The 12,722-nt window shown below is 53.5% G+C and overlaps 4 protein-coding genes across 4 annotated transcripts; 3 read left to right on the top strand and 1 right to left on the bottom strand.

The window, feature by feature from the left end:
- Nucleotides 1–578: 578 nt before the first annotated feature.
- Nucleotides 579–1,524, top strand: MYCFIDRAFT_124602 (uncharacterized protein; the record flags this gene model as incomplete). The annotated part of the gene is made up of 3 exons (XM_007923170.1): nucleotides 579–821; nucleotides 873–1,194; nucleotides 1,259–1,524. Coding segments are annotated over 3 exons (831 nt in total), but the record flags the coding sequence as incomplete, so codon positions are not given.
- A 677-nt stretch (nucleotides 1,525–2,201) lies between these two features.
- MYCFIDRAFT_205949 (uncharacterized protein) lies at nucleotides 2,202–6,613 on the top strand (the record flags this gene model as incomplete). Its single annotated transcript, XM_007923169.1, has 10 exons — nucleotides 2,202–5,465; nucleotides 5,497–5,559; nucleotides 5,589–5,676; nucleotides 5,707–5,777; nucleotides 5,804–5,900; nucleotides 5,934–6,050; nucleotides 6,077–6,125; nucleotides 6,149–6,292; nucleotides 6,319–6,332; nucleotides 6,375–6,613. 10 exons carry the CDS (start codon nucleotides 2,202–2,204, stop codon nucleotides 6,611–6,613), a joined length of 4,146 nt encoding a protein of 1,381 aa, XP_007921360.1.
- A 29-nt stretch (nucleotides 6,614–6,642) lies between these two features.
- MYCFIDRAFT_26032 (uncharacterized protein) lies at nucleotides 6,643–9,158 on the top strand (the record flags this gene model as incomplete). The annotated part of the gene is made up of 2 exons (XM_007921533.1): nucleotides 6,643–8,733; nucleotides 8,790–9,158. The coding sequence occupies 2 exons, from the start codon at nucleotides 6,643–6,645 to the stop codon at nucleotides 9,156–9,158; spliced, it is 2,460 nt and encodes an 819-aa protein (XP_007919724.1).
- A 617-nt stretch (nucleotides 9,159–9,775) lies between these two features.
- On the bottom strand, nucleotides 9,776–12,244 carry MYCFIDRAFT_55238 (uncharacterized protein). Its single transcript, XM_007921943.1, has 3 exons — nucleotides 11,945–12,244; nucleotides 10,694–11,885; nucleotides 9,776–10,634 (listed from the first exon to the last, which is right to left on the bottom strand). The coding sequence occupies exons 1-3, from the start codon at nucleotides 12,028–12,030 to the stop codon at nucleotides 9,903–9,905; spliced, it is 2,010 nt and encodes a 669-aa protein (XP_007920134.1). The 5' UTR covers nucleotides 12,031–12,244; the 3' UTR covers nucleotides 9,776–9,902.
- Nucleotides 12,245–12,722: the final 478 nt, after the last annotated feature.

The raw sequence follows: 12,722 nt of genomic DNA, 5'->3' as shown, positions 1-12,722 counted from the left end.
AGTGTGTCCGCTACTCCAGTTGTCCATTGGTTCAGTCGTCAAGTTGCCTTGCCTCGCCTTGCGCTGTGAATCGTGCCAGGATTGTCGAGCAGGAATGACGACAAATGCCAATGGCGAAACGTCACAAGCCACGAAAAGGGAACAAGCTTTATGCTTCTAACCGAAAGCAGACGTCGCGATGCCTCTCAACATCGCGAAATTCAGATCGGCTGCGCCTCGTGACCCGCCAGCAATCACCAAGTGTGCTGTCCAAAAACTCTCCAGGTTGGAGCAGCATGTGGCGGTCTCTGTGGCTGATGCGTGATGTCCTCGGAGGAGGCAAGGGCGAATCATGCCTTCCCGATCTTGCGGTAAACCAGGAACACGCACTAGCTTTTGCACTTGCATTGCTTAGCTGCAAATTGCTGCACACATACTTCGAGTGACGTAGCTCTATTGTGGCTGAGTGGTGTCAACACAAAGGCAGTACATAGATCTCCGACATCACTCGAGCCACTCCTGCGACGAACCCTCTTCCCGACCTTCTTGCCAAACGAACACAAGACTTGACTCGTCGACACCAAACAACCATGGGTATTATCAAAGGAGGCGCGTTGCGTCTCTTTCAGACGCTTCTGTACGCATTGGCCTTTGGATGCAGTGCTGTTGCGCTCGGCATCTACAGCTACTTCCTCGCCGTCCTCGCCGACAGAGATGCGCATATTCCGCGATGGGAGAAAGCGGTCACTGGGCTCGCTGGCGCCGCAGTCCTGTACACCATATTCGCAGTCGTTCTTACATGCTGCCTCGGAGGAATCTCTGCCTTCGCTTTCTTGGCTATTGTACGTCTCGCCGGCAGCTGTACGTCGTTCCACATACTGACACTGGCTTAGGTGCTCGATCTCTGCTTTGTTGGCGCCATGATAGCCATTGCCATCATGACAAGACACGGTGCTTCTAGCTGCAAAGGCATAGTCAACACACCTCTCGGAATCGGCTCATCGAGCCAGGATTCTTCTGGTTTCGGAGGCAACTTTGGATTTGGTTCAGGAGACAACACCACATACCAAGTATCTCCTCACACTGCTTGCAGACTGAACACGGCTGTCTTTGCGGTATCGATCATCGGCGTCTTCGTCTTCTTGCTTACTGCCGTGATGCAAGTCGCTCTCGTCAGACACCACAAGAAAGAGAAGCGATTCGGACCAGGACCATGTACGTTCACACCAAAGCATCCTAAAAGTTCAGACACTTGCTGACCTTCGAACTACTCCATTAGCAAACAATTACAGCTCGGGCTACGGCAAGCGCAAGTTCTGGCAGCGAAAACCGAAGAATGCGACGAGAGATGCTGAGATGGCAGGTGGTATCGGCGCTGGCACAAACAATCGTACTTCGTACGAGACGGGTACCACCGTCGGTAACAACGCTGGACTTGGTCACGATAAAGTTGAGCCAACCACCTACGCTCCTCAACCAGCAGCTGCACACACTGGATACTATACTGCTCCTACCGGCACGGGCGCTACGAACCCATATGGATATGATACAACGACTACTACGCACACTACGACCTCTACCAATTATTAGTTGTCAAGGCTGGGTTGGATAGAAATCACGCGCAACACGACCCAACAGGCAACTGACCATTGTACAAAAACACTCAAACAGGAGATACCCATGCGACCTGGATGAGAGCCAGGAGAGCAGAGTGACTCAAGCGTGGATTATGATGATCACTTTCTTTCTGTAACGTTCAGCGATACCAGATATCAAGTAATGTCTTACGAGTAGCTCGACCTTGCGAGAAATAATCAGACAGTTGAAAAGATCGTACTTTGACTCCGCCTTCCATTGTTGCTGTTCATTCGCTCGTATCTCGTCATGGCACGATAGGCGTTCTTTGAACCCGACGGAAATGTATGGTTAGCAGGAAGACACGATCGGGAGATAGTTGAACTCATGTCTGTCTCCTGCTCCTTGGAAGTTCCATCGATCTGGGATGAGTTCAGAGACCGAAGCATTCGCGATGTCACTGAGATGTCGTCGCTCTGAATTAAAGAGATCTGTGCAGGTAAGTTGACTCGCGCCCTGTGGGCTGTGTGGCTGGTGTGGAACAGTGGACGTGGACAATCAGCCAGCTTTCGCAGAACTTGACCGAGGACCTTGTCTCCCAACGGCTGCACACATTGCGACCACCGTCTTTACACTCGGCTCCGCGAATGCGCCCAATAGTCCGGCAGAGCGTACGCTTGGCCAACAGAAGCCGCTCTCAATCACGGTCGAACCATCCCAGATGCGCGCAGCAGCATATTCGAAGTTTCAGCAAGAGTGTACTCTACCAAAGCGACAATCGACCCCCGACCCTACCGCCAGAGCAGCATACGCCTTTTCAGTTTCGTGAAGAAGGGCAGAGACCACGCGGGGATGTCGCGCAAAGCGATACGAAGCAGGGCGCACAATCCGAGGCGAAAATAGCTGAGGATGAACAGAAGCAACGAACTGGATTGACAAAGAGACAGAGACGGCGCGAGGCCCTGACACCAACTGTTCCAAAACCGCCGCCGATACCTGAGTGGTTTTTGACTCATAATGTAAAGCTGCACGTCGAACGGGCAAAATCAGATCGGCAGGCTGAATCCGCCCAAGTACTGAAGTGCGCTGACAATGCCACCGGCCATGTCTTGTTCACATTGCCATATTATGAAGCGTGGCCAGTGCCAGACCTAAAAGGGCGGACTTCCAGTGGCGGGGAGGCCAATGATGGGGAGTTGGCGCAGCAAAAGTTATCAGAGCAGAGCTTCTTCGACAGTCATCGGGGTGATGGCAATGGCACACCTGATCAAACAAGCTCGAATACTCGGCATCAACCTATCAAGACACCTCCCTCTGACGAAGCCTACAAAGACGTGAACCCACACGCCCTACTCCGGTGGGCGATACTGCAGGCAGAGATGGGCATCCGAGCAGCCTTTGCAACGGCCAAAGACGTACCTCAACATTCTTCGCAAGCAGCTTCGAGGGTTGATTTAACACTCCACTGCCGTGATTCCGGGTCGGACTCCCATCTGGACGACCTTGTGGAAGACCTTGCTGCTATCACCGGATCAGACATAATCCGCCTGGATGCCAATGACCTTGCAGAGCTTACAGCAGACTATGTGGGAAGGGGGTCAGATACGCCAGGCTCGTTTTCCAACCTGGCCTACGATGTCTTCTGTAATAAGTTTGCGCCATCATCTGGTCGTCCAGATCGCATCGCTGAGGACGAGGGAGAGGATGATCTGGAGGAGGACGAAGCAGACGAAGATGAGATGAACGATTCGCAGGGCGGTTGGGGCGGCAGATGGACGAAGGTGGATGCACTAGGCTTTACTAGTCTAAGCAGTCTACAGAGAAGGTTGATGGACGCTGCGACTGGAGTCCGGAAATCGCCAGCACGACTCGAAGTGGACATCAATGTCCCAATGGAGAGATCAGCAATGCATCGAGAGCACTTCACAGCAATGCCTTCATCCGATGAACCTAAGTACGACGACGCGAAGCTGTCTGCATTGCTGGATGACTTGCTTGATGCTCCTGCCCTGAAACGACGAGCTCCCCACACCCAGAGTAACGAGACTTTGCGACGCTTGGGCTCGCGCACGGCCGGTCCATATGCTCAGTCCGACAATGCAATGTGGCGCATGTGGCGATCGGATACTGGCAGCTGGCTGCCAGATGTGTCTGGATTGCTGGCTGCGCACGTTCACGCCTCTAGTGATGAGACTGGAAAGGGCCTATCTGGGGTTAAGCTTGAACCATCAGAACATTGCTACAGCGCAGAGGCTCCTGCAGGCTCGGGGCCACCGAAGACTATCATTCACATACGCAATCTGCGAGAGATCTGCCATAATCGACTAGGAGAAGCCATCATCCGCTGTCTGGTAAGTATTACACAAAAGCGGCGGCGGGCTGGATCAGAAGTTGTGCTTGTAGGAACCTCATCTGCTGAAGGGTTCCCATTCATATCACATACCCCAGGTCTGAATGATTTTCGAGAGGTGCGCGTTCCCGCTGTGTTCGAACTGTCCAAGGAGGATCAAGCGCTTTACAAGTCGAGCACAGATGAAACATGGGCGGCTGGACCGAAGAATCCTCGCTTTCTAGAAATGAACTTGAGGCATATCCGTAGAATGCTCGAGACTTTGCAGCCTGGAAGCGATTTCGATCCATACTCTGAATCTGCTCAACGGCTGCTGGTATTGGGCGGATATGATCTAGACCGGGAACCACTATCATTCGACAGAGTACAAGCGTTGGTATTGACTGCCATCGGTCTTGCCCAATCCCACGCATTGTCGAGCTCTGTGAACGCTAGCCATATAGCACTGGCATCTCACATCGAATGGCAGGCAGCCAAGACTGCAAGCGACTCCTTCGATAACAAGAACATGCGACGAATGGCCAGGTTCCAGTTGTCTTCAGATCTCAACGGGGTACCAGAGGGAGATCCAAACTCGGTCGAAGGAGGACAGTCTCGTTTAGATAAGCTCAAGCAGAGCAGCAACAGCCATGAGACGCGACTGTTTCCAAGTGTTATTGATCCGCAGAACATCAAGACTGGGTTCGACCAAGTCCACGCTCCTCCGGAGACTATCGACGCCCTTAAGATGTTGACATCGCTGTCATTACAGCGGCCTGACGCTTTCAAGTATGGCATTCTAGCTGCAGATCGTTTGCCTGGTCTGCTGCTCTATGGGCCACCTGGAACTGGCAAAACGCTACTTGCTAAAGCGGTCGCTAAGGAGTCCGGCGCGACAGTCTTGGAGATAAGCGGGGCGCAGATCTACGAAAAGTACGTGGGCGAGGGAGAGAAAATGGTCCGCGCGGTTTTCAGTCTTGCGAAGAAACTGACTCCTTGCATCCTGTTCTTGGATGAAGCGGATGCTATCTTCGGCAGTCGCAGTAATGCTGGCAATAGGAATACTCACCGAGAAATCATCAACCAGTTCTTGAGAGAATGGGATGGCATGGAGATGCACAATGTCTTCGTCATGGTTGCTAGCAATCGGCCGTTTGATTTGGACGATGCAGTCTTACGACGCCTTCCTCGAAGACTTCTTGTTGATCTTCCAGTCGCGAAGGACAGGGAGTCGATTCTCAAAATACACCTGAACGACGAGACATTGGATGAGAGCGTGGACCTGGCAAAGCTCGCAGGCGATACACCCCTTTACTCTGGATCGGATCTGAAGAACCTCTGCGTCTCGGCGGCGCTTGCTTGCGTCGGCGAAGAAAACGACCTGGCGCAGAGCAAGAAGGATGACAAAGAATTCAAGCTTCCAGAGAAGCGTGTGTTGTCCGGTCGACATTTTGAGAAGGCGATCAAGGAGATTTCTGCATCGATTAGCGAAGATATGGATTCATTGACTGCCATCAAAAAGTTCGACGAGCAATTCGGTGATCGACGAGGGCGGAAAACACGACCAAGTTATGGCTTCGGCGTCGGTAATAAGGCTGTCGACGAGGGTGCAGCAAGAGTGCGCTCTGGAACTCCGCCACGGTAGCTTGACGCTGGCGGCAGGCAAAGATTACCTAGTGATAGAACATAGAAGCAGCACGGGCAGAGACCTTACTTTAGCCCGCCGGAGGATGGCCTCGACAGCGTGTGGCAGATGTTCTGCTGTGCTCTCACCTCTTCACACGTCTTCACAAGTGAGCGAGGCAGATCTACGTCCAACAAAGATAGCTGGTCAAGTGACACGAACTTTGTCAGTGTGTCTCGCCACTCTCATTCAGAGATGGCTGCCCTGGAGGTGTTCACAATACCTCTCGGCCTCAGCTTATCATGTTCGGCGGAATCGTTCTCGATCACGTTATCTGCGTAATTTCTCGCTTCATGCTCTCCCTGTTCGAAGCGAAAGTTGAGCGGGAAAAGCGTCAAGGCACGCACGTATGAAGGGAGTTTGGAGAAGACTTTGTAAGCGAAAAGCAAAGTGGCCGCAAAGTAAATGACTTGGCGGGCGAGGAGTACGCAATCGAATGTCTTGGGCTTCTTGGCTATCCACACGTCTCGTTCAGTAGTCGATGTGGGTAGACTGGCGGCGTTGCACAGGCGCTGGTGCTTCGCGGACGGAGGTGACTCCTATGCAGCGCTGCTTTGCGTGAGCAGTGAAGTTGTTTGCAGGCCGGGCCGTGTCGGTGCGGTATACTGTAGCAGTAGATGGAGTGATGTTGTTCTCCCATCGCCCCAGGAACAGTTGTTACCTGGTAGACACACAACTCCACCGCCAGCCAATGAAGGAGCCGGAATCTCAGCACGGCCTGGAGCGTGGCCAGTGCGGCTGTAGCGTTTAGGTTCTCGGAGCAAAGTGGAACCGCGCTTCGGCGCTTGCAAGCTTGGCCTTTGTGAGTTGTGGTGGCGGCTGAGCGCCTTCTCATCTCTTGTCTCTTGCTGTACACTACTACTACTGCTGTGAGCGCATGCTGCCTCCGCTCGTTGACGACACGACACTCACTGTGTCTTTTTGGTACAACAACCACGCTCTTCCCCGTAGAGACTCTCATTGGCAGGAGATCGATTCCCTATCGTACTCGGGGACCCATTGAAACTTTGCTCCTGCGCATGAGAGCCGCCACTCCCACTCCTTGAATCGTGCCTTCAACCCGCTCGCGGCGGCCATGCGCTGCTTACGACCCGGACCAATACTCGGCCTCGCTTCCTCCATACCACTGCTATCGAGCATTGTACAAGCCAGTAGCACCATCCGAAATCCGATCGGCGCCCTCTCGACCGTCCAGAATGCCACCATTCACACCCACAACGCGCGCCTGACAGCCCTGTCCGAGTTTGACCTCACATTCAACATTCGTGATGAGCTGTATGTCAAGTTCCATCTGGAGCCAAACCACGACATCCTCGCGCCCGATGCGAACATCCAATACCTCCACCCAGATGGATCGATACGCCACACAGAAAGCGTGGATCGGCTAAATCACAAGGTATACAAAGGCACAGCATGGGCGCAAAGGCCCGCGGCGGGACAGAATAAATGGCAACAGGTCGGCTGGGCGAGAGTGTCAGTTCTGAAAGACGGCCAGCAGCCACTGTTCGCTGCAGCATTCCGCATGAACCACGACCACCATCACATTCAGACTTCGACCGAGTATATGCGCACACGACATCGGCTGGATCCCGAGATTGATCATTCCGAAGACTATATGGTCTTGTGGAGGGATTCAGACATCTTACCGGATACACTAGAGCATCAGGAGTTGAAGAAGAGGCTGGCTTCCGCCGCCATATGCCAAGCAGATAAGCTGAGCTTCAATGCACAACCCGAGCACCCAGTCTATGTGGCCATGAAGAGCAAGCGCTCGGCTTCCTCTTACGGTGTCATGGATTTTTCGAATGTCTTCAGCAAGCGACAGATTGATGGCACTACGGCCGGCAACAGTGCTGGCGTGAACCTTGCGAGCACCGTCGGTCAAACGCGTGGCTGCCCATCTACACGCAAGGTCGCCCTGGTAGGAGTTGCCACCGATTGTACTTACACTGCGCAATTCAACGATGAACAAGCCGCCCGCGAGAATGTCATCACCCAGATGAATCAGGCTTCAGGTGTATGGGAGGGCGCCTTTAACATATCGCTTGGCCTGCAGAATCTCACCATTTCGGACAGGAACTGCCCAGGCACCCCTGCTGCTGCTACAGAGTGGAATCAGGCTTGCTCGGGAAACGTTGATATTCAGGACCGATTGAACATGTTCTCTGCATGGCGAGGCAACCAGCGCGACGCCAATAGCCACTGGACGCTGCTTAGCACCTGCAATACAGAATCTGCTGTCGGCCTCGCCTGGCTGGGTCAAGCGTGCGTGGGCACGTCCATCACCACCAACGGTAGTGTTACTGGAAATGGCCAAACCAATGGCGGCCAGGAGACCGTCACAGGAGCAAACGTGGTCATCCGCACTCGAGGTGCTCAAGAATGGCAGATCATCGCCCACGAAACAGGCCACACATTCGGCGCCGTTCACGATTGCGACAGCAGCACATGCCAGAACTCAAACTTCGTCAACTCACAGCAGTGCTGCCCTCTCAGCGCCAGTACTTGTGATGCTGGGGAGCGGTATATCATGAATCCCTCAACTTCGCAAGGGATCACTGATTTCAGTCCATGCTCGGTAGGAAATATCTGTAGTGCCTTGGATCGCAACTCTGTCAATGGCCAGTGCTTGGTGAATAACCGTGGTGTCACTACCATCAGTGGTCAGCAATGCGGCAACGGGATTGTGGAACAGGGAGAAGACTGTGATTGTGGTGGCAAGGATGGATGTGGGGACGATCGCTGCTGTAACCCAACCACCTGCAAATTTACAGAGGGCTCCGTATGCGACGACTCCAACGAGGACTGCTGCAGGAACTGCCAGTTCGCATCGGCGGGCACTGTATGCCGTGCAAGCACGGGTGACTGCGATCCGCAAGAGACCTGCCAAGGCAACTCCTCGTCGTGTCCCACCGACCAGACCAAACCAGATGGCACTGATTGCGGTGACAAACTGCAATGTGCTTCTGGCCAATGCACTAGCCGTGATCAGCAGTGTAAAAGCGTGATGGGAAGCTACACTCAGGGCAACGATACGTACGCATGTGATAGCTCTGGCTGTGCAATCAGTTGCGCGAGCCCAGAGTTTGGTACCGGAGTATGCTATGGTCTTCAGCAGAATTTCCTCAACGGTACCCCCTGTGGCGGTGGTGGCCGCTGCCGAAATGTAAGCGGTCTCGTGCTCTTTCTCCACGTCAACATCGTTACTGACTTTCATTACAGGGCCAGTGCAAAGGAGCTTCCATTGGTGGCCAAGTCAAATCGTGGATTGAAGACCACAAAGCTCTAGTCATCGGCATTTGCAGCGCGGTCGGAGGCCTTCTGCTTTTCGCTATTCTAAGTTGCCTATTCCGCTGCTGTCGACGGGGCCGCGCGCGCAAGCAAACTCCGTCGCCGCCACCAGGAGGCTGGCAAGGATGGAATGGCGGCAACCGTGGTGGCCCGGCCATGTCTCAGCAAGGCGGCTATTACGCTCCTCCATCACATCCTAGCCAAGGCTGGGCACAGCAAAATCGTGGGAACCAGGCCTGGAGCTCACCACCTGTGCCGCCGCCAGTATATCAGAGGAGTAGTTCTGTGCGGTACGCGTAGTTGCTGCTAATATGTTCTTATTTCTGTTTCTTGCAACCTATTTTGGCACAGGTCATGGCGGACAGGAGTTTTTCGACTTTTTGTTGGAAAGGGATAGGTGGGATGGAATCGGGCATCTGGCCGTCACGAAGTTTATGACATCTTTGCATTGCATTGCATGCATTTTTTTTGTTCCTGTTAGCAGGAATTTGAGGACAGCGGGAATGATCAGCAAAAGCGAGTAAGTGGGTGCATTTCGACGCAGGTGTTCGAAGTGCTAAGCTAGGGTTTCGGTACGGGTAAGGTACAATGTGATGGAAGGAAGGAAGGAAGGACATTGTTGTAGATAGATGGTGAATATGGAATGGAATGGAAGAAGTTGTAGACAGACAGCCTGGACTTTGGATCGGAGCCTTGTGCTGACGACGTGCCTTCGTCATCCTGGGATTTCGATGAGGTGGTTCGCGGTACAGGTGGAGGAGAAGTGACATATACATACCGAACGAAAACAGTAACACGTCGGCTTTATTAGGCATAGTGGGTATGAATGATAGCGGCACAAGTTCGCTGCTCATGTCGTGACATAGGGTAGGTCTCAGGCCGATGAACAAGAATAAGGTAGCGCTCATGCGCGGTTGTTGTTGTTTGACCCTTTTCAGACACTTCATACATTCATTGATACTATGGACAAGCAGCTCCGGTTCAGATAAGCTACGGAAATGGTATCCTCCAAGACACATTAAAACGATGCGCATCAATCGATCTTTATTTCTTCGGCTTGCTCTCATGAACGGTTTCGATGATCTTATCAACAACCGACGGATCAGCCAAAGTCGATGTGTCACCCAGTTGATCTTCCTCGCCAGCAAGAATCTTTCGGAGAATTCGGCGCATAATCTTTCCGGATCGGGTCTTTGGTAGGTCGGGGATGGTGTAAATGGCCTTGGGTGCGGCGAATGGACCGATGGATTTCCTGACTTGCAGGACGAGGTCTTTCTTCAGCTGGTCGTTGATCTCGATGCCATCCTTGATCGATACGAAGGCGTTTACGGCTTGACCGGTGAGTTCGTCATTGACACCGACGACTGCTGCCTCGCCCACGGCGTGATGCTCGATGAGTGCTGCTTCAATCTCAGCAGTGGAGAGACGATGACCGGAAACATTGACCACATCATCGACACGTCCGCGGATCCAGTAGTAGCCCTCGTAGTCTCGGGCTGCACCGTCACCGGTAAAATAGTATCCTTTGTAGACGTTGAGGTATGTATCCATATATCTCTTGTGGGCACCCCAGACGGTTCGTGCCATTGACGGCCATGCCTGCTTGAAGGCAAGCACACCTTCGACGTCGTTCCCTTGGATCTCCTCGCCGGAGACTGGATCAATAATCGCGGGCTCGATGCCAAAGAACGGAAGGGATGCGGATCCAGGTTTCGTTGGTGTAACACCGCCAAGTGGTGTGATGACGTGCGACCCGGTCTCGGTCTGCCAGTATGTCTAGACACGTTCTCATTAGCCTCCATGGTCGAGCGGACAGGGCACGAAATGCTACTCACATCCACAATGTGCGCCTCCTTCTTTCCAACGATCTCGTGGTACCATTTCCAGACCTCTGCAGCAATCGGCTCTCCGACACTGCCAAGAACGCGGAGAGACTTCATCTGATGCTTCACATGCTGATCTCCAGCGCGCTTCAACAATCGCAATGCAGTCGGTGCAACGTAGAACTGTGTGACCTTGTGCTTCTCGCAGACTTCCCAATATCTGCTAAAGTCCGGGTATGCGGGAGTTCCTTCGAAGACGACAGTGGCGACGCCAAGCACTAATGGAGCATACACGACATAGGTGTGTCCTGTGATCCACCCCACGTCACCGCCGCAGAAGAATTTATCCGAGTCATGAATGTCGAAGACGTACTTTCCAGTTGCTGCAGCACCAAGGAGGTAGCCGGCAGTTGTGTGCATGACGCCCTTTGGCTTGCCAGTGGAACCGGAAGTGTACAGCAAGAAAAGAGGATCCTCCGAGCTCATGCTCTCTGGCGCGAAATAAGCTGGCCATTTCTCCGTCTCCTCGTGCCACCAAAGGTCACGCCCCTTCGTCCACGGAACCTCGACACCGGTTCGCTTGTACACAAGGCAGTTCTTGACATCTGGACATTGCTTCAAAGCCTCGTCCACGATCTTCTTGGTGCCAATAGTCTTGCCACCACGCTTTCCTTCGTCGGTAGTGATGACGACTTTGGATTGAGCGTCAATAATACGGTCTCGGAGGGAGTCGGCACTGAAACCAGCGAAAACGACGGAATGTACTGCTCCGATACGGGTACATGCGAGGAAGGCAACGATGGCCTCTGGAATCATTGGAAGGTAGAGAGCAACAGTGTCACCCTTCTTGACGCCCATATGCTTGAGTACCCAGGACAGCTTGGAGACTTCTCGCAAAAGCTCGGCGTAGGTAATGATGCGGCCGTCGCTCGCTTCATCGGCTTCGTAAATGATGGCTGGCTTGTGCGGGTTCTTTGCCGCGTGACGATCCACGCAGTTGTAGGAGGCATTCAGCTTGCCCTCCAAAAACCAAGCATTGTCACCTCCCGCCAGCGTACCAGTATGGACGGTCTGGAAATCTTTCTCCCAAGTCAATAGCTCTCGCGCCAGCTTGGCCCAGAACTTGTCTGGATTCGTAATGGATTCCTTGTACATGTCCTTGTATTGGTCCAGTGACTCAACATGAGGCTTCGCGGGATGCTTGCTAAATGATGTTCAGTATGAATCAGGCGTCATGGTGAGGCTGGCAAAGACTGGACGTACCCAAGAAAGGCGTCTGGCACATGATAAGTCTCGGCGGAGTGCGACTCCGGGATGCCAGCAGGCGGTTGCTGTGTGCCTTCAGACATGGTTGGTGATGTCTGTCTGCCAGTGCGGTGAATGTGTCGGTCGGGTGCAGGCTTGGGAGTGTAGACGGCTGATTTGAGCTACGCTTCCGAGGTGTTTGTGCGGTGGAGGTGGAGGTAGAATTGGTAGAATTAGAGGTGGCAAGACGCACGAAGGAGGACAGTTGGCGGGCCTTTGTACAGGATGAGTGAGTATGAGCATCGCATCATCGCCGAGAAATGTGTACGGCGTGTATGCAGCGGGGCAGCGGAGCAGGCGTGGTAGACGGGTAGCGGCTAAGTGACGGCTACGGCGAGAGCTCCAGCTTCCCGGCAGGGCTTGGCAAGCTTTCTGGGCGATGCGGCGATGCGGCGATGCCTGCGAACATCAGGCAGAGCCTCATCTCCATTCGACCGTGCAGTCTTTCCTATTGGATGCCCGTCCAGCGGCATGGTGTCTCCAGTAAAATCTCGTGCTCGTGCTCCTGCGCTGGGCAAAAGTGCGTGCGTGCGTGCGGTGCCCGGGAGAGTACTGTACAGTAGTGTAGTATGTAGAAGCTGCCGGAGCCGCACTGCCTGTCGCTTGCACATGTACTCGTACGCGATGGTGAGACGCCATGCCATGCCATGCCATGCCATGCCATGCCATGCCATGCCATAGAACTACCATGCCGGCCGTAGGAAGTGTCGCATAACAATAACAATCACAACTTATC

The sequence above is a fragment of the Pseudocercospora fijiensis genome (assembly GCF_000340215.1).
Source record: "Pseudocercospora fijiensis CIRAD86 unplaced genomic scaffold MYCFIscaffold_1, whole genome shotgun sequence".
NCBI classification, from domain to species: domain Eukaryota; kingdom Fungi; phylum Ascomycota; class Dothideomycetes; order Mycosphaerellales; family Mycosphaerellaceae; genus Pseudocercospora; species Pseudocercospora fijiensis.
This window is presented reverse-complemented; position numbering and strand designations above follow the sequence as displayed.

What these genes read in the sequence shown, in the direction of transcription:
- MYCFIDRAFT_55238 (XM_007921943.1), bottom strand. Translation starts at nt 12,030, where the DNA reads ATGTCTGAAGGCACACAGCAACCGCCTGCTGGCATCCCGGAGTCGCAC. An exon ending in GTGCCAGACGCCTTTCTTGG is followed by an intron (nt 11,886 to 11,944) that starts GTACGTCCAGTC and finishes AACATCATTTAG; the next exon opens with CAAGCATCCCGCGAAGCCTC. An exon ending in AGGAGGCGCACATTGTGGAT is followed by an intron (nt 10,635 to 10,693) that starts GTGAGTAGCATT and finishes GAACGTGTCTAG; the next exon opens with ACATACTGGCAGACCGAGAC.